General features: G+C 42.2%; 1 protein-coding gene across 1 annotated transcript in view; it reads left to right on the top strand.

Moving 5' to 3' along the window:
• LOC115085177 (mucin-5AC-like) overlaps positions 1 to 1,255 on the top strand; it is an 85,213-nt gene extending 83,958 nt beyond the window's left edge. The window contains exon 11 of the mRNA XM_029590880.1: positions 21 to 1,255. Coding sequence (XP_029446740.1) covers positions 21 to 250 — 230 coding nt within the window. The 3' untranslated portion in view covers positions 251 to 1,255. The remainder of the gene's footprint in view (positions 1 to 20) is intronic.
• Positions 1,256 to 24,205: the final 22,950 nt, after the last annotated feature.

Below are 24,205 nucleotides of genomic sequence, written 5' to 3'. Positions count from 1 at the left end.
TTTTCCTTTCTTTTTTTCAGGTGTTCTTTTGGGTGTCAGTGCTGCAGCATTTGTTTTCCGCCTGATCCTTCTCTTTACCTGTGCTAAACTGAGGCCCTTGTTTGTTTATAAGAAGCTTGATGCCTCAGATGGTCAAATGAGCTCGCCTGACTCTCCTGCTACAGATGGCAATGGTTGTTGGACTACGAGTTTAACAGAAAATGATATACAATTAGATACCATATGCTATAGTAGTTCTGCCACTATATGAGTTTGTCTACCTAGCATTCTCATAGTATATCTCTAGATATTTATTATATTTTATTTCCTTCACTGCCAAGACTGGTTATTAACTTCATGACCAAAAGAATTTGTCAGAAAACTTTAAAACCAATATAATTTATTCTTTCTCTAAGTGTATCTGACCAAACAATGTATTGGTATTTCAGCACAACAGTGGTGTAAAGCTCATTATACCACTCTAACTGGAACTACAGTACAAACCTCAAAGGTTTCTCAATAAGCTACGGGTCAGAAGGGATTCTGGTTGTATTGTAGGTTAAAGACTTGTCACTCAGTTCTAAATCTCTTATGTACTCTGTTTTCAGAAAATGAAACCTTGGTTGGGATGTTTTATTATACAAGTAGTTCGATAGAAAAAAAGGCAATGGATCATTTACAGTTTTGATGCTGCTTATGACTCTTCTTCACCTTTCACTGCTTATAAATAAATAAATAGACAAATTTCAAGAGCAAATGAAGGGATCCTTTGTTGCTTTTTAAGACTTTCCCTATTAATATCTGCAGTCTGAAGCTCCTTGGACTGGTTCTCCTATTTTGCAATTTTGGATGGATACCTTTCTTTAGATGAAGAAGCACATTTCTAAGCAGTTACAAACACTACATTTCTCTTTTGTCTCAGGACAAAAGGACCCTTATCCTGTTGTTCAATTTGGAGATGGAAAGCAATATCCCTTTCCTCTCTATCTCTTTTCAGAAATTAGACCATCAGACGGTCCCCTTCTAATTTCTTGACTCTTACTCCTCACACATACACACACATCCCTAGTGACTCTGGTTGAGTATCTTTACAATATTATGAAGATCCCATGAGCTCATGGACCATAAGAATGATTTCACACTCCTTCATATTTGAAGAACATACCTTTGGTAAGGACCTGGTAGACCTTACAAATATTTTTATTAACAATTTGGATGATGGGATGCAGAGTGGTGGTGATGGTGGTAGGTACCTTGTGGGGCAGATCTTAAAACCTGCGCGCAGGCATAGATTTGTTCGCTCAACCCAGCGCAAACAAATCTACGCCCGATTTTATAATATGCGCACGCAGCCGTGTGCATGTTATAAAATCCAGGGTCGGCGGGCGCAAGGGGGTGCACAATTGTGCAACTTGTGCGCGCTGAGCCACGCAGCCTTCCTCCGTTCCCTCCGAGGCTGCTCCGAAATCGGCCTCGGAGGGAACTTTCCTTCCGCCTCCCCCCACCTTCCCCTCCCTTCCCCTCCCTAACCCGCTCCCCAACCCTACCTACCCCCCTTCCTTTGTTCCAAAAGTTACTCCTGCTCGAGGCAGGCATAACTTGTGCACGCCGGCGGCTGCTGGTGCGCCATGCCCCGGCACAGGCCGCTGTGTCGGAGCACTCGGCCCCGCCCCCGGACTGCCTCTGGACCGCAGCCCCGCCCCCGGACCACCCCTTTTTCGAAGCTCCAGGACATACGCACGTCCTGGGGCTTGCGCGCGCTGCCGAGCCTATGCAAAATAGGCTTGGCATGCGCAGGGGCAGCTTTTCGGGGGTTACACGCGTAACCTTTTGAAAATCTGCCCCTATGTGTTTTTCAGACTTTGACGATTATGGTCCACCATATGACCATGACTTTTTGGCAGGGTACTGTAGTTGTTTTCCATTGCTTTCTGCAGCCCACAGCACCTGGTCTTCCCACGTAACCTCCTGGAATTTGTTACCAGAGGATGTGGTTCGTGCAGTTAGTATAGCTGTATTTAAAAAAGGATTGGATAAGTTCTTGGAGGAGAAGTCCATTACCCGCTATTAAGTTCACTTAGAGAATAGCCACTGCCATTAGCAATGGTTACATGGAATAGACTTAATTTTTGGGTACTTGCCAGGTTCTTATGGCCTGGATTGGCCACTGTTGGAAACAGGATGCTGGGCTTGATGGACCCTTGGTCTGACCCAGTATGGCATTTTCTTATGTTCTTATCAGGTACATTCCAGGTCCAGTGCTGCTTAGCTTCTGAAGCATGATATTCACAGGCTTACTCAATGTGGTGTTAGGGGAGTGGGACAATGCACTTCTATCATCATCATCATCATCATTCTTTATTTGTATCACATTTTTCCAGTCAAAGAGTTCAGAGCATGTTAAAGCAGCTAAGTTTACATTCATAGTCTTACAAATAGGATAGAATGCACAGGACATTATTAACAGTTTGCAGTTACATAGCCAAATAATGCTAGGCCAATAATTTCAGGTCTGATAATATAGGTAAGTTAAAAAAGGAGTATCAATACATTTCATAGGTGGGGGAAAAATAGCACAGGAGAATAATACTAGTTTTACTAACTTTTGAGAAAATGGTAAAAATTGTAAAAATGAAGCATCATATTTATACTTTTAAATGGAATGATCTTTACCCCCAGTAGGTTCCCAATTAGCATAGGGCAATCCTTAGTGAACAACTTCCTCCAATCCCAGATTCCTATACCAAATACAGACTAACCAGGATACTCAATAAGAATTCATCCAACATTTATTAGCAAAACTCACTGCCTTACCTGCTGACTGTAGTGGACATACTTCCATATTTCTAAACAGAGAAATGGAAAGGTTCTAACTAGATTTGCCTTACCAAATGCTGAACCAGAAAATTTTTTGGTAGATAATCAAAGTCTTCTGCAAGGCACATTTCTGGTATTGTCATGCTCTCCCTCTCTCCAACATACTCTACTCTTAGCACTTCCTGTCGACTGTTGCAATTTGTTCTCCAGAGTTCTGGCCCTCATGTTAAAAGGAGGTCAAACCAGTGCAGTCCATACTGGCATTTTGGGGCAGCACCCACCTCATAATTGGCTGATGCCTCATATCATAGGCTTCATTGGGCCAGTGTGCACTCGCTCATGATTGGGATGTAGTGGGTACACCCTATAAAACCATCTGCCCTTGAGATGTTATCTGTTGTTTAGTGTAACCCCTGGGCTAGTAATTCCGGATAGAAGGACCCAAAAGTCATATCTCAAATGTAGTGTTTATTTCACGTCTCCCCTTAGCACTTATAAGGTCTGAGTGGTCAGAATTCCCTGAGCAGGAAAAGGAGATCTCTTTCCTGGGTGGTAACTCCTAATCTGGAACCTAACATCGTGCAACTATAGCATGGGCTATTTTTCCCTATATGTATCGCCTTGCACTTATCCACATTAAATTTCATCTGCTCCATATTAGAAGCTACCACCCAGGAAAGAGATCAAGGCGTCATAATGGATAATACATTGAAATTGTCAGCTCAGTGTGCTGCAGCAGTGAAAAAGCAAACAGAATGTTAGGAATTATTAGGAAGGGAATGGTGAATAAAATGGAAAATGTCTTAATGCCTCTGTATCGCACCATAGTGAGACCACATCTTGAGTACTGTGTACAATTCTAGTCGCAGCATCTCAAAAAAGATATAGTGCTAGTGAGTGCCAGGGGTGAGAGAAAAGCAGGAGCAGGTACAGAGAAGGGCGACCAAAATGATAAAGGGGATGGAATAGCTCCCCTATGAGGAAACACTAAAGAGGGTAGGGCTGTTCAGCCTGGATTTACGAGTGTAGGCTTTGAAAATCTGCCCCTGTATGTACTCTCCCATATGTGGGAGCTACCTACCCACACAAATGGAATATTCTATATGGTTCTTAGTAGAGATCTAACAGGATGTCTATATTCAATATGTCTGGTTTGTGCGTTTTGCATGGTCTATTCAGTTCTCTCTTGTGATTGGCTGGAATCGTTTGCTGGTGCTCTTGACCATTAGCACAGGCCTCTGACATTTGCAGCTCAGGTGTTGAAGTTTCTGGTCTTGACTTCTGACATGCACTTGCTGCCTGTAACTACCATCCACAGGCTTCCTGTTCCAATTGAACATTCTTTGCTACAGGAGCATGCACATTTAACCTGGCTCTTAGCTGCTAATTGGCTTAAGCTATTTGTCAGGAAGGCAGGAAGTCACCTGTTTATTCTAAGGGCTTTAGAACTGTTAGTCGTTTGTATTGCCCATTTTAGCTTCCTGTTGTTTGGTCTCTCTAAATTTTCTATAAAAGCACTACAATCAATACAGAATTATGTAGCATGGTTAATTTCTTGGTGTTCCGGTCATAATCATATATCTCCAGTGTTAGCCAAGTTGCACTGGCTTCCAGTCTATTGGCATATTATAGTTTACCACTATTTTACATGTTTATCATCCATCTCGTACCCTGCATTCATCTACAAACACTGTATTAGATGTACCTTCTTTCAAGCAGGTGTTCTTGAAAGAGTCACACAAGCATACTTTTTGGGGTGCTTGGTCCAATCCTTTAGAATGAGCTCCCAAAATCTTTGAAAACATCACAGGATTTTTCTTACCTTTGAAAGCTATTACAAACCTATTTTTTCTATGAGCCCTTTGCTAATTTTTAGTTACTAAGATCCCTCTCTGAGTATAGTGTTTGTTTACTACTTGACTGGGGTGAGTTTTGACAAAAGCTGAAATTATTTACATGTCGCATAAGTTGCATGACAGGACATTTCAATCATTTATATATAACGATCAGTTAATTCCTTTTGCTATGGAAGTAAGAAGTATTGGGGTATTTTTTGATGGTAGGCTTTTTATTATAATGCTTTGTAAACAACCAATTTCCCAATATAACCACGCTTATATCGACGCATATGTTGTGACCATCATAATAGGCATCATCGTGTAGTGCTATGCAACCTTTATTACTCTGCCTTATTTTTAATCATAGGTCAGTCCACTGGACAAAACAATTTTTTTTTATTATTTTTAAATATATGCTTCTTGTAATATACTTCACCCGTGAAAATTAAAATAAAAATTGAATATAGCAATTCTTGGACCAAGAATTGCTATATTCAATTTTAAGAATTGCTATATTCAATTTTAATTTTCATGGTGAAGTATATTACAAGAAGCATATACTTAAAAATAATTTTAAAAAATTGTTTTGTCCAGTGGACTGACCTATGATTAAAAATAAGGCAGAGTAATAAAGGCTGCATAGCACTACACGATGATGCCTATTATGATGGTCACAACATATGCGTCGATATAAGCGTGGTTATATTGGGAAATTGGTTGTTTACAAAGCATTTTATTATTGACCAGCGATTTCCACCAAAAAAAGTGGTCGTTCTGAGCATTTATAGTTGAGTATTATACTGAGGCTTTTTATTATACCACACATTAAGAAGATTTTAAAATCAGGATATTTTAAGCTTAGTATGTTGAAGAAAATAAAACATTTTTTTAGTGTTTGACTTCCATCTCATTTTATATACCTTAGGGGTAGATTTTCAAAAAGCGCGATTTGGCGTACTTTTGTTGGCGCATCAGGCGCCAACAAAAGTATGCTGGATTTTAGTAGATACGCACGTAGCCGCTAAAATCCTGGATCGGCGCGCGCAAGGCTACCGATTCCGTATAGCCGGTGCGCACCGAGCCGCGCAGCCTACCTCCGTTCCCTCCGAGGCCGCTCCGAAATCGGAGCGGCCTCGGAGGGAACTTTCTTTTGCCCTCCCCTCACCTTCCCCTCCCTTCCCCTACCTAACCCACCCCCCCGGCCCTGTCTAAACCCCCCCCCTTACCTTTGTCGGGGGATTTACGCCTCCCGGAGGGAGACGTAAATCCCCGCGTGCCAGCGGGCCGCTAGCACGCCGGGATGCGACCTGGGGGTGGGCCCGGAGGGCGTGGCCACGCCCCCGGACCGCCCCGGGCCGTAACCACACCCCGGGCCCGCCCCCAAAACGCTATGTCCCGCCCCGAAAATGCCGCGCAGATCGGGCCCGCCCCCGACACGCCCCCTCGGAAAACCCCGGGACTTACGCAAGTCCCGGGGCTCTGCGCGCGCCAGTAGGCCTATGTAAAATAGGCGCACCGGCGCGCAGGGCCCTGCTCGCGTAAATCCGGGCGGATTTACGCGAGCAGGGCTCTTAAAATCCGGCCCTTATTGTTTACAGAGTTTGATTATTGCAATTCATTATTGCTACGTATTCCAGTCACTCATACTAGAGCATTACAATTACTTCAGAACTCAATGGCCAGAACCTTAAAATAATGCTCTAGATCAGTAGTTCTCAACCAGTATGTCGGAACACACTGGTGTGTCACCAAGGGGTGGAAGGTGTGTCACAAAAAATTTGACATAGCAATCCTATGCTTTCTATAATAGCCACATGTGCTTACTGCTTGAGGAAAGTGCAGATGAAGGAGCCTGGTACTTAAAATTCCCTATCACCACTCCCTGCTCCTGCTTTACCCCCACCCCTGACACTCACTGCCACCACCAGTCTAAGCCAGAAATGTTGAAGGCATGCTGTATCCTGCCCCCGCCTTCCTGCCACACCTCCCTTTCCCCCGCTTCTTGGAATTTCAGATTTTTTCTGTATGCTTGCTTTTAATTTACCGTCTTTTATTCTGTATTAGATAAGGGTCAGTATGCATTCTGCATGTTTGACAGAGGTAAGGAATTCTGCTAACTAGGAAGTAGATTCTGTGTAGGGATCTATAGCAGTCTGGCTTGCTTTGTTTTTCCAATAGTAAGTGTACTGTGTGTGTCCTATATTTGCAGTCATACTTTTTCATAAGTAAGGTTGTTGCTGTTCAAATCCTGGGCGTTAGTGCTCTTATAGTATGGCTGGTATGCTATATAATTTCTAAATATCTTTTAAGCAGATTTTCGTCATATTTCACAAAGTGCCTGACAGGGAAGGGAGTTTGAAGTAATATTACTGAGGAGATACCAGTATTTGAATATATTTTTTGTATGGTAAGTTGAAAGGGGAAATTTCCTAACCCTGCTCTGTATAAACTCTAGAAGAGGTCAGAACTTCCTGAGGTTGACAGTGAAATGCATGAATTTGCCTGTATCAAAAAAATGTGTTCTGCATATGCTGATCAGTTCCAGATTTCTCACTGATGCCGTAAGTAAAGATGAACATTTTTATGAAAAAAAATAAAATGTAATAATAATATTTAACAATCAGTTACTAAAATTAAAGAATAGTTTATCTTTCTCCTGCATCATTTTCAACAATAAAATATCTAGGATTTTTTTTATAGCATAGCTGTTAAATGTAGTGTGCAATGTGACACGCACATGAGCATCATCTTGTCAGGTGTGTCATGATGGGAAAAGGGTTGAGAACCACCGATCTAGATATCAGTTCTCTCCCGAGTCCCATACTTAAAGAACTTCACTGGTTTCCAGTCATTTATAGAGTTCATTATTAAGTTCTAACAATAATACACAAGATTATCTACAGCCCAGACATTGTTTGGTCATGGGCAAATTTACATCTATATACCCCTAATCATGCCTTAAGGTCAGCGAACACTGGGCTTCAAGATATTCCATCTGTCCATTAAGAACACGTGGGAATGATCTGTGAAAGAGCAATATCAGTTGCAAGTCCAAGGCTTTGGAACACAATGCCTAGCTCTATTCTCATATTGCCAAATGCCAAAGAATTCAAAAAAGCACTAAAAATATGGCTCTGTAAAGCAGCAATCATCAGCTAAGACATATGCAATCATAGATATGATTTTGAAAGAAGCTGATATTTTTAGTTAATTTAATTTCTTAGAAAAATTGTATATTTTAAATATGTTTTTAAGATTATGTTTGTATTATTTAAATCTGTTTCGAGATTATGTATGTTAATTTGTACATCGCTGCATTCGGTGAAGTGAGCGGCAAAGACATTTTTTAAATAAATAAGAGGGGGAATTATGCCAGTGCCAGCTAGTCTATGGCTGTTTTATGTCTGTTGTCATGAGTTGTTTTGTTGTATTGGTTTTATGTTATAATTATGTATGTATTGTTGTTCCCTGCCAATATCTGTGAATCAGCAGGCTACAAATTGTATAAATAAATACAACTCAGTGTTTTAAATTCTGTTTCTAAGGTGGTTAGATTTAAGAAAAATATATGGAAAATCATAAGAGAAAAATACATATGCATATGATCATTAATAACACTTTTAGACACAGATAATGAGAGCACAGTCTTGCAATCGATCATTATTCACAGCTTGGACCTCTCCATTAACCAGGGGCATCAGTCCATAAGATATCATCAAGAAAAGTATGTAGTTGATCACAGCTTTGGAACCTCACTGCAACAAAAAATGTGTAATAAAGTTTTATTTATTTATTTTTTTTTGTATATACCCACATTTGATTGAGATAGGTTTACATTCAGGCACTGTAGGTATTTCTTTATCACCAGAGAGCTTACAATCTAAGTTTTGTACCTGAGGAAATGGAGGGTAAAGTGACTTGCCAAGGTCACAAGGAGTGACAGCAGGACTTCTGGTTCGTAGTCTACTGCTCTAACCACTAGGCTATTCCTCCTCCCTAGTTCAATGGTAATGGGCAGGAGGTTCAGATTACAGCTCATTTTCAACTGAACTTAAAATCTTCTTGAAAGAGCCACCTTTCTAATCTGTTTCTAAAACTGATAGGTCTGGTCTGATATTTAGCAGTAGAGAGTTCTATAGGATAAGAAATAAGCCTCTGAGACTTTCTGATTCCTTGAGGACCAGCAAAATTAGCTGGATTTGTAACAATGATCACAGAGAACGGCTGGGTGTATATGGGGTAAGATAGCTGCTGAGGTAGAGTGGCACAGGCCCATTGCCTTTGAGGGTCTATCAGGCCCAAATCAGGATTTTAAAATCTGTCAAATTAGAGAGTCAGAAGACAAACTTTAAGACTGGCGATTATGCCAAATCTACCCACATTCATCATCAGCCAAACTTGCAGCATTCTGCATCAGTTGCAACTGTCTATTTAGTTTGTTGATAACCCAATGTAAAGCAAGTTACAATAATCCAGGTGAAAGATCATACAGGCTTGGATGACTGTGGTGAATGCAGAGACCTCAAGGAGAGGTTGGAAATGCTGTAGCTGGTATAGATGGAAGATGCCAATTTAGCTGCTGCTACAGCTTGTAAGAAACCTAGGCTTTGGACTTAGCAGCCATACGGGAGAGCGGTACCATCAAGTGTCACTTTTGCATTTGGGTGTGTGGGGTCTTCTTAGGTTTGTTGATTTAGTTTGTTTGTTCTGCCATAGCTAGTTAGAGGTTGTTCTTAAGCATTCATTTAGGTTGTTAATTGTTTGTTGGGGGTCTGGATTCCGAGTGGAACTACAAGTTGAATGTGGTCTGTGTATGAGAAGTGGGTGATCTGGTGGGCTCCAATGAGTTTGTTTATGGGAGGGCCATATAGATATTGGAGACAGTGTATGATAGTAAAGATCCTTGTGACACTCCACAAGAGAGAGCATTGGAGGTGTGAAAGAACAGGTCCAAAAGAAACAGAGTGGTTTTGGAGATATGATTGAAACCAAGTTAGTGCTGGGCCAGCTAATCCTTGGTCCTTTCAGGCAAGACATTAGGATTTTTGTCATCTGCAGTATCAAAAAATACTGAGAGGTCAAGGAGTCATAATTCATTCATTAGGCTTATAAGTCCAGTTTCCGTGCTGCTCTGTGTCAGATTGTGTTATGGTTCAGAACCGCTAGGAGAGCGATCCCAACTTGAGGGGAATGTGTGCCCTTGGGCCTCGGCATGATCTCAGACGAATCCAAGAAAGCACCGGAGGTGAAAGAGCTCCGGCCTAATATGGGACCTGGTCAGAAGGAGGCTAGTGCTAAACCTGCACTTCGGATGGTTCCAGTAATTCCTGCTGCCAGTGGAGATGAACTGATGCAACTTGGTTGCGGACATTTGACTTCCAAAGAGAGAATATTTCGGAAGAGGCATGGTCTATGCATGTACTGTGGACAGACTGGTCACGATGTCCCAACATGCCCAATTCATATGGGAAACGGAGAAGCCTAAGTCCTGCAGGAGGACTGTTCTTAGGCCTTACTACACCTTTTCCTCCACTCTCTCTCCCAGTCTCCTTGATCTGCGATCCTCTGAGGTTCAAACTCTTGCCCTGGTGGATTCAGGGGCAGGAGGAAACTTTATTCTTCGATGCCTAATGGAACATCTGAGGATTCCCCTCGTCACCTTGAAGGTTCCACTACTCCTATCCTCCATCCATGGAGAGCCCTTACCAGGTGATGTGACTTGCCAAACTGTACCGGTAACTCTCCGCACCGGAGCTCTCCATATTAAATCAATTCCCTTCTTTGTGTTAGAGAAGGCCATGCACCCTATCATCCTGGGGTTACCCTGGTTGCAGTCGCACCAACCCCAATTTGACTGGGCATCCTTGGAACTCTCCCGCTGGGGCCCAGGTTGTCATGGGAAGTGCCGTAAGGAGATTGTTCCTGTCATCTGCATGCCTACTACTCCAGTGATGCTGGGACTGCCGCCCCAATATGCATCCTTTAGTGATGTGGTTTCCAAAGAAGCTGCTGACATCCTTCCACCACATATGTCCTATGGCTGTGCCATAAGATTGAAACCCAATACTGAACCTCCTAAAGGAGGTTCCACTCTCAGCGATTGAGAACAAGGCGATGTCCGAATACATCGAGGAGAATTTACAGAAGGGGTTTATTAGATCATCGAAGTCTCCAGCCGGCGCAGGCTTCTTCTTTGTGGGGAAGAAGGACGGTACCCTACGTCCTTGTATCGATTACCGAGGTCTGAATGACAGCATGCTAGAGACAAAGGAAGAGGTTTGGAGTCTGGTGGAGAATGGCTGCATCTATGGCTGGTGCATTTCAATCTTCGTCCCTTCTGATCTCCAACTTGCACTAAGGTATGCACTGTGTGGTACCTGCTACTAGACCCTGCATGCCTAAACCTTCCCCTATTACATTGGATAGCATTTGAATGGTTCTTTCATCAGTGTAACTCTCTTTATCCTTCTTAACTGATACAATTAATAATACATACAGTCAGACTCAGTCCCAAGATCTGACATTGGTGACCCACTCTGAAAAAATTGAGAAGTTGAGGGGTATCAAGATGGCCACATGCTAGGTGGCTGCTAACCTGGTGCTAATCTTGACTGTTGAATCCTGCAGTTTTCTGCACATCCACGGCTTATAAATGGTCCAGGACCCCCCTAAAAGGTTGCTGCCTATGGTGTGGGGTGACTAGAGTGTGCGTCCCAAAAGAACTTCTAAAAAATCAGTTCCAGAAAAAGTGCTGGCTGTAGACAAGGCCTTATCTGATGAGGAATCCATGGGAGACTCGTATCTGCCTGGGGACATGCTAGAAACAATACAAGAAGTTATAGGGAATATCAGAAATAGCATTAAAACTAGCCTGGAAGAGAAAACTGAATCAATGGTTGGCCAGATTACTAATTTGGTGGCCACAGTAACTGAAAATTCGGCCTGCCTAGACATTTTTCAGGAACATGTCAAGGAGGTGGAAATGGTCACCATGAATGCAAGCAGAAGGCTAGACAACCTTGAAAAGCTCATCAAACAATTCGCTGAGAGACAGGACGAGGCAGAGAACAGAAGTCACTGCAATAACATCCAAGTCGTGCGGTGGGCTTTTTCTCAAAATGGCTACCACAAATGCTCAACTTACAGGCCTCCTATTTGTCCTTTAAAATTGATAGGGCACATTGTACCTTGGTTCCGAAACTGCCCAATGCTGTGAGACTGAGATCTGTGCTAATTTGTCTCCAAAACTACTGCAATAAGGCAAAGATCTTGGATGCGAGGTGGAACATCGCAAATTTGCGCCATCAAGGCCTGCGGCTGTATTTCTTTCAAGACTTCTCGGCCAAGTTACAAAAGAAGCATCAAGATTTCTTGGAAGCCAAGCAGCTCCTTCGTTCAGTGGGGGCACAAAATGTCTTATTGTATCCTGCTAAGCTGCAGGTCTGACCCAGCAAGGCAACGCAGTGCTTTAAATCTGCTCCGGAGGCTGAAAAATATACACGTGGCCTGATGGTGGAGCAAACATAAAACAGACTTCAGTTCACCCGTGCCATGGGAAGTAGCAGTGATGAGGAGGAACAGAGCTCTAATCGAACTTGAGACCTGACTGGCATCCCTTATGGGGTGTGTGGGATAGTTGGAAGTTCTGGGGGTCTGTTTTGTTGTCTGTTTATGTTGGGGTTTCGGGATTTGTGTTGAGGGAGAGAGAAGGGAGTGTTTGTTTCCTTTTCAGTTGCACACAGAACAGTCTGTTTTCACTACACAGCCAGCAGTCGGATATGGATGGAGAATCTTAGGAGTCACTTAATACCACATAATAAGTCTCAAAAGAAGCTGTGTGATCAGATGGTGTTGGCTGCTCGTTTTACCGTAGCAACTTTCTGGAAGACGATTCCCTCATTGTCATACTGGTATAAACAGCTTATAGATGTTTCCACGATTGAAAAGCTTACATGTTTATTGCAGCACAAATCTTTAGTGTATGAAAGAGGGTGGAGCCCATACTAGGCCATGCATCTTGTCTAAGATATGATGGAGTTTGTGGATTGGGTTATAATGGGGGATATGTATTCTTTAAGGTTTTTGGCTTTTTTTTACTGATGGCCTGTTGTGCGCTGAACAGTCTTTGTACACTATTTTTGGTACGGTTTGTTCCTGTTACAAATAAACAGTTTAAAAAAAATTGAGAAGTTGAAACAAAGAACTGAGAAGTTATTTTCTGTCCAATCATCGCTTGTCTAGGATAGAAATGTAATTCATCACAGAATAGAGAATCTAGAGAATCATGTGAGAAGTTTAAATTTGCATGTGTTGAATTTTTCTGTGATGGCTATGATTTCTCCTGCTGAGTTATTTAAATCCTATATGTGGGATGTGCTTGGTATGTCACATGGAGCTTTGCCTTCCATTTGTAAAAGGTAAATTCCTTATCCAGTGGGAGAAGTTTTTGACATTTTGGCAATTTTAGATTCAGCTGTGATGGATGAGGCACAAGGGCCTCTCTGTTAGTGACAATTTCCACATTGCATGATCGCGACTATTTTTCTGTTCTGCTCATGGGTTTCAAAGTTCAGATTTTTCCTGCATTTTGCAAAACGACGCTAAGCAAGTAGAAAGACATTTTTGGCTATGCATCATGAGGTGGTGGCTTTCGGGGCTCATTTTTTTCCTGCGTTTTATCTGTAATTGTTTGGTTGTGTTTGCCATAGAGTACTTTTGTTTGAGCCTTCTCAGCTATGCTGATTTACAGATTCTAGAGTTCCTAGTAGTGAAAGACCTCCCGATACTTGAAATGTTTTTGGGTGAAGGTGGATTTGCAGGTTTTCCACACTTCTGTTTTAACGAGAGCATTTGTTTTCTGGAAACAGATTTCCTCTTTCTTATTTTCCTTTTTCTTTCCTCCCTGTTTTTCTATTGTTATTTATAGTGGTCTGTGTAAGCAGTTGTTATGTATTTCCTTTAATGTTTTGTTTGTTTATTTTGTTTGGTTGACTGCCTTTTTCTGGGCAAGTTATGCTTGAATAATATTTGGAAAGTATAAATAGTAAAAAAAAAAAAAATTCAAAACTTAACATATTGACAAATGCCCAAACTCCTTCAAGATATGATACTGCAGAAAGCCCGAAGAAAGGGTAAAATCATCTGAAAGAACTGCAGGGTTCCCTTTATCAAGATTTCTTTCTAACTATGCAAGAAAGTAGGGATGTGCAGAGCAAAAGTTTATGTCCATATGTCCATATGTCCAAAGGGGGTCCCATTTGCGGTCAATATGGACATAAAAAAAATTAAATGAGTTGGGTATATGTCCATATGTGCAAAAAAAAAAATTTAAACCCCCTCACCCTCCTTAATCCCCCCCCCAGACTTACCACAACTCCCTGGTGATCGAGCGAGGAGTGAGGACGTCATTTCTGCAATCCTTGGCGAGAAGCATGTGACGTCGGCGGCACGTCGAGTGACGCTGGCATCACGTGATTCCCAGCGAGTTCGCGCCGGAAGGCTCGTTCGGCCCAAAAAGAACTTTTGGCCAGCTTGGGGGGGTCAGGAGGTCCCCCCAAGCTGGCCAAAAGTTCTTTTGGGCCGAACGAGCCTTCCGGCGCGAATTCGCCGGGAATCACGTGACGCCGCATCGGAGTGACGCGGTGCCACGTGATTCCCGGCGAGTTCGCGCCGGAAGGCTCGTTCGGCCCAAAAGGAACTTTTGGCCAGCTTGGGGGGGTCAGGAGGTCCCCCCAAGCTGGCCAAAAGTTCTTTTTGGGCGAACGAGCCTTCCGGCGCGAATTCGCCGGGAATCATGTGACGCCGCGTCGGAGTGACGCGGCGTCACGTGATTCCCGGCAAGTTCGCGCCGGAAGGCTCGTTCGGCCCAAAAAGAACTTTTGGCCAGCTTGGGGGGGTCAGGAGGTCCCCCCAAGCTGGCCAAAAGTTCTTTTTGGGCCGAACGAGCCTTCCGGCGCGAATTTGCCGGGAATCACGTGACGCCGCATCGGAGTGACGCGGTGCCACGTGATTCCCGGCGAGTTCGCGCCGGAAGGCTCGTTCGGCCCAAAAGGAACTTTTGGCCAGCTTGGGGGGGTCAGGAGGTCCCCCCAAGCTGGCCAAAAGTTCTTTTTGGGCGAACGAGCCTTCCGGCGCGAACTCGCCGGGAATCACGTGGTGCCGCGTCACTTGACGTGGCGCGACGTCACATGCTTCTCGCCAAGGATTGCAGAAATGGCGTCCTCACTCCTCGCTCGATCACCAGGGAGTTGTGGTAAGTCTGGGGGGGGGGGGATTAAGGAGGGTGAGGGGGTTTAAATTTTTATTTTGGCTCAACAATCGCGATTTCCAACATATCCAACATAGCTATGTTGGATATGTTGGAAATCCGATCGTATACGTCGAATCCTTTTTTTAAGTTAAAAAAAAATATGAGTAGAGTTTTACATATGCGGTCAATACGAATGCACATCCCTACAAGAAAGATAGTTGCATTTCAGTGAAAAAGTCACCAAAAAGAGGTTGAATTAGCACAAGTTTGAAACTTGTGAGCAGTAGCACCAATTATCAGGGCTTCATCCCTGGCATATTGTTCATTTGTGCATCTTTCTTCTACATTCATTATTCAATTATCTTTTTCAAATTATCTATCTAAAGAGGAGAGGATATCTGATTTTTTTACCGCATGCTTGGATAAAAAATGACTGCACTGCTCCGTCGCCTTAAACCATTTCTCAACCCTTCTTATTTTAGGATAGTACTTCAATCACTGGTTTTTGCATCACACAATTACTGCAATTCCTTATATACAGGCCTTCCACACAGTACGGTCAGACCACTACAAATTATTCAGAATACTGCCGTCTTGTTCCTTACTGGTACAAATGCACATGACCTTATCTTCCCCAGGTTTACAATCATATTATATTGGCTCACAGTCCATTTACGAATACAATATAAACTAGCAGTCATAGTATACAGCCTTTTAAATAACTTCACTTCTCCTTGGCTAAGTGCCACACCAAGACTTTACAACTCCAAAGGATCTTTCATTCAGCATCTTCTTGATATTCTTGATAAGCATGTCTCTCCACAACATGAGAGAGAGCATTCTCCATAGCAGGCCCTGTCTTTTGGAACTCTCTCTCACCACATTTCTGCAGCACAGAAGAGTCTAGGGAACTGAAAAGGCTCTAAAAACACTCTTATTTACTGCATCCTTTCTACCTTCAAGTGATCAATAGCCCCTTAGACCATAATATAGTACTCAACAAGTCCTTGTAATCAGAGCAGGCACCAGCAATGCATAATTGTTAAGTCTATTGTATGTTTTGATTTATTTCCATTTTATGTGTGTATTTTTTTTTATGTGTGTTTTTATGTACCTCACCCAAACTTTGGAGGGAGTGGGTAACAAGTAATTTTAAATAAATAAACTGCATGCTGCTGGTAGCACACTTTTATGGATTTTTCTTGGGTAATGAAAATTTCAGCAGGTGAACAAGTTTATAAGTGAATATGATTGTCCAGGGAGAGGGAAGGGAAATATTGCCATAGTCCTTATCTTCATACTACATACAGTTCAAAAGCTTGTTTAATTCTGTTTAGGCTTTTAGACTGTCCAATTCAGTAAGGTGGAGCGATTCAATCCTGGCTCCACCTTACTGAACAAACTGCAAACAACATAAACCCCGTAAAAACAAGACAGCTAAAAAAAACAGCGGTAAAAACAACCCTTGGTTTAACTCTCAACTCAGATCAATGAAAACAAACCTCAGAAAAATGGAAAAAGAATGGAGAAAATCCAATTGCCCAACAAGCCTTCAAAGATACCGCACACAACTTGCCACCTACAAAAACATGATAATGATCACTAAACGTAATTACTATAGTCAAAAGATAAAAAAAACTCCTCAAATAATTCAAACGCTCTGTTCAACATTGTCAGAAACCTCATAGAAGAGAAAAACAACAACGCCCCCACAACCAAAACAAACAATCTAAGCCAAGATCTAGCCATGTTCTTTAAAAACAAAATCAACAGAATAACTAACACCTTCAACAACTTCTCACCCTTAGAGGATCAATTTAAAACAAAAACCATAACACCCTGGTCGCAGTTCGACCCAATATCTAGCACTGAAGCTGAAAAAATGCTAAAAAAATCAACCCTGCACGTCATGAACTAGATATAATCCCAACACGAAATCTGAAAGAAATGGCACATATCATCGCCCCAACCATAGCTGCCATTGTCAACAAATCACTCGAAGAAGGTGAGCTTCCAACTGAACTAAAAACTGCAACAATCACTCCTATATTAAAAAAGAATAACTTAGACCCTGCTGATTTGAATAACTACCGTCCTATCTCAAACCTACCTTTACTCGCAAAGATGACTGAGAAGGCGGCACTGTTACAGCTTAACGAACACCTAGAGAACAACAATATTCTACACGCCGCAGTACGGAAAAACTGCTCGTCAACCTATCGAATGAAATTATAAGGGGTTTCGACAACAAACTAAGCCACCTTCTAATACTACTCGACCTCTCTGCGGCATTCGACACCGTAGACCACAAAAGCCTATTATCAAGACTTGCAAACATCGGCCTTTCCGGCAAAACCCTCGACAGGTTCACTTCGTTCCTAAATGACAGATTCTTCAAGGTCACCATGAACAACAATTCCTCAAACCCCCTCCCACTTGAAACCAGCGTACCACAAGGGTCTGCCCTCTCGGCCACCCTCTTTAACATATACCTACTCCCACTCTGCCACCTCATCTCAAGTCTCGGCTTAACATATTATATGTACGCCGATGACATCCAGGTCATCATCCCAGTAACTACCACATTAGAAGAGGCACTAAGCACTGCAGCCAATCACCTAATCTCAATCAGAAACATGCTAAACCAACTAAAGCTATGCCTCAACATGAATAAAACTGAATGCATCCTCATAGGAAGAAACAACTCAGAACAAACTACCGCTACACACTCCCTACAAATCGATAACATCAACATCCCACTAAAAAATGCTACAAAGGACCTCGGCATCTGGTTCGACAACAAACTTAACTTTAAAAAAAACATAGCAACTAAAACTAAAGAGGGGTTTCACAAGCTTCACATCCTGAAACACCTAAAACCGCTTCTTCATCATCATGAATTCCGAACAGTGCTACAATCGCTGATTTTCAACAGCCTTGATTACTGCAACTCACTCCTGATTGGCCTTCCTAAATCTACTCTAAAACCACTGCAACTGTTACAAAACGCCGCAGCCAGAATCCTAACCAGCAAGAAGAAATCAGAACACATTACCCCTGTCTTGATAAGTCTTCACTGGCTCCCAATCGAGCAGAGAATCAAATTCAAAACCCTAACAATAGTTCACAATGCCATATACAAAGTAGACAACACCACACTCAACAACATGATTCAACAACACAAACCTCAACGAACTACCAGAACTGCTTGCAAACTACTCCTAGACATACCCTCACTTCCTATGGCGAAGCTTACTAACATTAGAAACAGAGCCTTCTCCATAGCAGGACCAAACTTATGGAACTCCTTGCCACATTACCTAAGCTCACTGAATGACAGCAAATCCTTCAAAAAAGAACTGAAAACATGGATATTTAGCCAAATGTTCAGAGATGGCGTGGGCTAAGCGACATAACTCTACCAACACCCAATATCCATGTCGGCTGCACACCCTAAACTTACCATTTGCTCTCCATCCCCACCTCTCCTCACCTATCCACCTCTCTCTACCTCCCGAGCTGTTTAAAGATCTGATCCACCCACCCTCAGAATCCCAGACTCCCCCCTCAGTCCTTACACACCGTTCTATTAGTTTGTTGTTAGAAATTATTATTATTATTATTCTGTTTAAATGTGATAGTTGATCAATAAGCATATCTCGTTCAATTGTAAAATATCTGTTCTATTCTGTTCCAATGTCTTTTCGATGTAACAAATTGTTCCACTGTAAACTGGGGTGAAGGCTAATTGGTAAGCATCGGTATATAAAAGTTCTGAAATAAATAAATAAATAAATACATATGCAAAATCCACCTAGCTGTAATCACATAGAGAAATGCGTGTTCATATATTGGACATATGATAACAGGCACAAAAAAGAGTTTGAATTAGTACAACTTTGAAACTTGGGAACAATAGCACTAATCATTAAGGCTTCAAACCTGGTTACTATCCTTTCATGCATCTTTCATATACATCATCTTTAAAAAAAAACCAAAACTGTCTAAAGTGGAGAGTATATCTCACATTTACTTTACCTCAGGCATGGATTAGAAATAGCTGAGCATTCAGACTGTAAACATCACAAACCTGTTCCCCTATTGATATTTAAATTTCCCAAAGAAATTCCTTAAGAGTTTGCAGCCAGCATGCTGTTTAGCCATTTCTGATCCAAGCATGAAGTAAATAAATTGAGAGATACTCTCCACATCAGACAGATATTTTTTAAAAGATGATTGAATTATGAATGTATATTAAAAATGTGTGAATGGATAATAGCATGGGCTGAAGCCTTTATGATTAGTACTAACTTTGAAGCTTCTACTAATTCAATCCCTTTTTTCAGTCTTTTGCCATGTGTCTAATGTATGCACATATATCTCAGGGAAATAAAAGTTCAATTAAAATAAAATAAATATCAGATGCCATAACTCGCTCAGCTCTAGCTACTTTTAAAGGATAGCGCACAGACACACACACACTCATTTGCAAATGTATTAGAAGCTATCATGAAGCTGACAGAGCCTGGCATTCCAGAAGCCAAAATGTTGGCTATGACTAGGGGCCTACACATTATTGCATGGACTCCTCCTCCACTGAGAAAGCACACAAAATGATAACAGTGAGGTGAAACCTCTAGGGACAAGCACTTTTCCCACTTGATAGCAGAGGAGGAGCACAGCCAAGCAGACCCATAATAGAGCAGAAAGGAAGACAGCAATGGTGTATATGAGAGCAGCAAAGAACAAGACTTACTTTGGAGAAAATGATACAAAATGAATAATTTGAAGATAGGTGGCCAGGAGTGATATTTATAAGACCTACAGGTAAAATCAGCACTGCTAACAAGACAGTAATAACCAGTCAAAGACAGATAAAGCATCGTTAAAAATATATATGCAAAATACAGGTTCAGCACAGAATGTTTGATTTTATGCTACGTGGAACACTCAACTTCTTCCCATAGGACTTGAGCTCAGTACTTATAAATTATTACTATTGTGGCTCATGATATTAATAATCTAGAATGGCAATGGTGTTCATTGTCTAATAAAAAGAAAAAAAAAACCAATTCTGAAATTGCTCAAAAAGGTAAAGTGTAGATTATGTGCAGAAGACTCAACTCTCAACAGTTGAATTTAAGAGATTGTGGCAAAGGGTTCTGTCCAAACAAATAGAAGGGGAGAGAAGTTTCAGAATGGAAGGCTTATGTTCTCCTCTTTTTCTACAGGCATGCACCTACAATACCACAACATGCTGCAGCAAACACAGAACACATCCCATTCACCACAGGATCCTTTACAGTCTCAGGGACATCTGCACTAATGAAAAGGAGACCTCAGGAAAGCATTTCATTAGATGTTTGCTTGAGCATTTTGGAGTCAGTAAGATATAGCACTGTGGAAGCGACTGTGTCACAGTAAAAGAGGCCATGCCTATGGTAAAAGCACATTGATAAACTGCATTAGGATACTATACAAATAGCATCTGTATACAAGGTGCATATTCTTCCATATCATACTGATGTCCAAGTCATTGCCAGTGCTGCAGAAGTCTTTAGTATGGCTGATTATAGGATTTCTCTTATTTTCCAAACACTTCCTTCACTCCCTTGGCACTCCTCATCTGCTACACAAGATCTAATCTTTGTATTGCTTTGACCTTCCTTCACTCTCCAGCTCCTGTAATGGATGAGGGGTTTACACATTTATATGTTTATCAAATGCAAAAGTCGCCCATCCTATCCAAGCTCTAGGCAATGTACAACATTAAAACATTTCAAGAATCCAAGGACGAACATTCCGATCCTCTCAACACAGCTACCACATAAAGATGCTCAAGTGACTCTTCCACATTCCTCTGGTAAAAATATTCTTCCTCTTTGCCTAGATCTCAAGCCACTTTCACTCCTTCACCTGAGTCACTCTAAAAAGCTAGGCAATGCCCCAGAAAAATTTCTGTGATCACTTGGCTTTAGAATATGCAGCAGCAGCAGGATCTAGGAAGACATTGTGATACTAGTTTGCAGGGTTATGCAAAGCAACAATATGAACTGATGAGCTCTTCAGTGACTGCTATAGAGAACTGGCAAACACAACATGGAGTTGAGTTATGTTCCAATAATGAGGAGCATGAGGCTAATGTAGCCATGCACCCAATGTTGGAGCAATATTTGACTGGCATAAGCAAAATGTTGGATGAATATCCGATAAGTATGGAACAGCATGCTGTAGCCTTCCTGCATACTTTAAGGTTTGACCTTGTACAAAATCAGTGCCAGTGGAGAACTGATATGGTATGCCTACAACTCTTATTCAGGAGGCAGGATGACTCCAGATCAGTAGATAGGATAGCAGTTAAGAATGCTGCAGATTTTCTGACCCTTTCCCAAATTTGTGGCAGAGGAGCACTAAAAAGTGGTTTGAGCTTCTCTACTATCTGCTTTCCTCCTCAGGATCCACAGTTGCACTCTAGAATGCTTACCACTGAACAGTCTGCCCCAAGAGAAAGGGGTTCTGGTACAAGGCTTCGACATGTACTTATAGGGAAAGACGAGCCCTCTCATCCATATTCTAGCATGTTCTACTGTGCCTTCCTTCCTCATATTCTGTCTCCTTTGCTTCCAAAAGGGGTTTTGGGTTAATCTGTACTAAATGGTAGTTACAATTCTAAAAAGAAGGGTATGGAACAGCTCCCCTATGAGGAAAGGCTGAAGAGGTTAGGGCTGTTCAGCCTGGAGAAGAGACAGCTGAGGGGGGATATTATAAAGGTCTTTAAAATCATGAGAGGTCTTGAATGAGTAGATGTGAATCAGTTATTTACACTTTTGGATAATAGAAGGACTAGGGGGTGTTCCATGAAGTTAGCAAGTAGCACATTTAAGACTAATCAGAGAAAATTCTTTTTCACTCAATGCACAATTAAGCTCTGGAATTTGTTGCCAGAGGATATGGTTAGTGCAGTTAGTGTAGCTGGGTTTAAAAAAGGTTTGGATAAGTTCTTGGAGGAGAAGTCCATTAATTGCTATTAATCAAATTGACTTAGGGAATGACTTCTGCTATTAATTGCATCAGTTGCATGGGATCTTCTTTGTGTTTGGGTACATGCCAGGTTCTTGTGGCCTGGTTTGGCCTCTGTTGGAAACAGGATGCTGGCCTTGATGGACCCTTGGTCTGACCCAGCATGGCAATTTGTTATGTTCTTAACAATTAGAACACTAAATAGTTATGGTATGCCTGCATTGGGTCTCCAAGCATTGAGGTAGGCTATCACTATAACTGATTTTTCATATGCTATGGATCTATATAGGAAGAGGGTTGAGAGTTAGAAGAAATGGGTGAGGTGGGAGTTCTCATTGGCTTGCATTGGGGAATTTATATGTACATCTACCCAAAGTGGAGAAATCTCAAATGGGCAGACTGAACGGGCCATTTGGTCTTTATCTGCCGCCACGTACTATATTGCTAGATATTAAAATACACTTAATACCAGCCAAATAGCCATTTGTATGAGAATACACAATCATGAAAACCTATGCCTTCTGGAGGCCAAAATCACCATGGATGAATAAATCCCAAATTCTTTTTCCTTTCTCTAGTTTCCCTTTCTCATATTTCACTCCTTCTCTCGCCTTACTCCCTCCATGTTCTTTCAGCAGTGCTTTTCTCATTGTCTTTACCTATCTTTCCACAGATATGCATGCAGTACTCAATTCACACTCCACAGTGTCTCCAGTTTGAGGAATTGTACAAGCTGCTTGTGGATTAGTACCAGGATAGAAAAGGCAATGAGTCTCTATTTATATCCTGCTTGTTTCTACTCTGTCCCTTAAGGCCTATAATTAATCATATAGGATTGTCTAATAGCCTAACTGTTCACAAATCATATTAAATGAGCCTCTGGCTTGCCAGCCTTGGGCATCAGCAACAAAAAGATGGAGCAATAGACAGTAGTGTTGTGCACTGAAACCACAGCAGAAAGGGGAAAAGAAAGGAGGGATTAAAGGTTCATGTTCACAACATTTTGAGATATGTAGGTAGCATAAATAACAAAACATAGAAGATATTGGCAGAAATGGATTACTTGGTCCAACTAGTCTGCCCACTTACTGTGTGGTTTTCTTCCTTCCTTTGCAAGTAGGGTTCCTTTGTGTCTATCCCTTGCATGTTTGCTGTTATGCCTGTTGGTCGCAGATGGCTGCGACTTCTCATGATCACCTCTTTTTTCCCTGCTCCATCATCTGGGAAGAATGGCAGCCTCTGCCAATCCCCGCTGATGTCTCCGGCATTCCCAGGACAGCATGGCCGCTGCTGACTACCATCTTGGACCTGGAATCACCTAGGCGTGTGTGCGCAAGGGCCTCTTTTGAAGACGTCATGCAGGAACCTTGGGGGCATCCCCTCCCGATGACGTCAACCCACTTGCGTATTTAATCCAACCAGCCCTTGCCTTCCTTGAGTTAGCAAGGAGTTCCGTCTTGCTGAATTCTCCTCCTTCAAGGACTTCCTGTTCCTGACTTTGTTTTGGCATCTGGACGCTCTGAGTACCCGTTCCTCGGGGGCTCCCCTGCGTTCCCGGCTATCCGCTCCTCGGAGGGCCTATCTGCCTGACTGCTACAGACCTGCTTTTCAGGTCTCTCTCTCTCTCCAGGAACCATCTTCTGTGAGTACCTCTACTGATTTCTACTATATGAACTATACTGAGGATTCCACGCGGTGTACCCTGAACCCCGGGCCACTACCACCTTCCTTCAGTAGAAGTCATTTCAGCTTTCCTGCGCTACAGAATATCATCACACCATCTAAGGGAACCACTTACGGGTTCCAGCATCTCTACCAGTTCTTCAACATCTATTTCATAGACGGCCTCGGCATACCCCGCTCCGTGGGCCATTACCGGATCTTCTCATCTGTGGTCTCACTCTGGGCATTCCCCATTGCTCAGCACTGTTCTACTACATCTGCTATTCTGTTGACATTATTGTTTTCTCCATTTATAATTAAGTCTCTACTTCTAGCTGTGTCCCACACCACTGAGACTGCACCTGCTGACGGTGAGGCTCACAGGGCTCCTCCCTGTGGGTGGAGACATCTCTCATCTCAGCCCAGGGTTCACATTCTTCCATAAACATAACACTTGCTTGAGTTCTGCCACGATTTTGGTTCCTATAACCTCTGCTAGAAGTCTATTCCAGTTATCCACTATCTTCTCACTAACAAAATATATTCTCACATTCCTTTTCAGCTTCCCTGTCTTCAGCTTCTTATGTGTGAGCTTGTCAGTCTTTGGAAAAAATAATCTTCTGGTACTTTTTTGAAGCCT

Source organism: Rhinatrema bivittatum, chromosome 2 (assembly GCF_901001135.1).
Source record: "Rhinatrema bivittatum chromosome 2, aRhiBiv1.1, whole genome shotgun sequence".
NCBI lineage: Eukaryota > Metazoa > Chordata > Amphibia > Gymnophiona > Rhinatrematidae > Rhinatrema > Rhinatrema bivittatum.
Note: the sequence above shows the minus strand (reverse complement) of the source record. Positions and strands in the feature narration are given on the sequence as shown.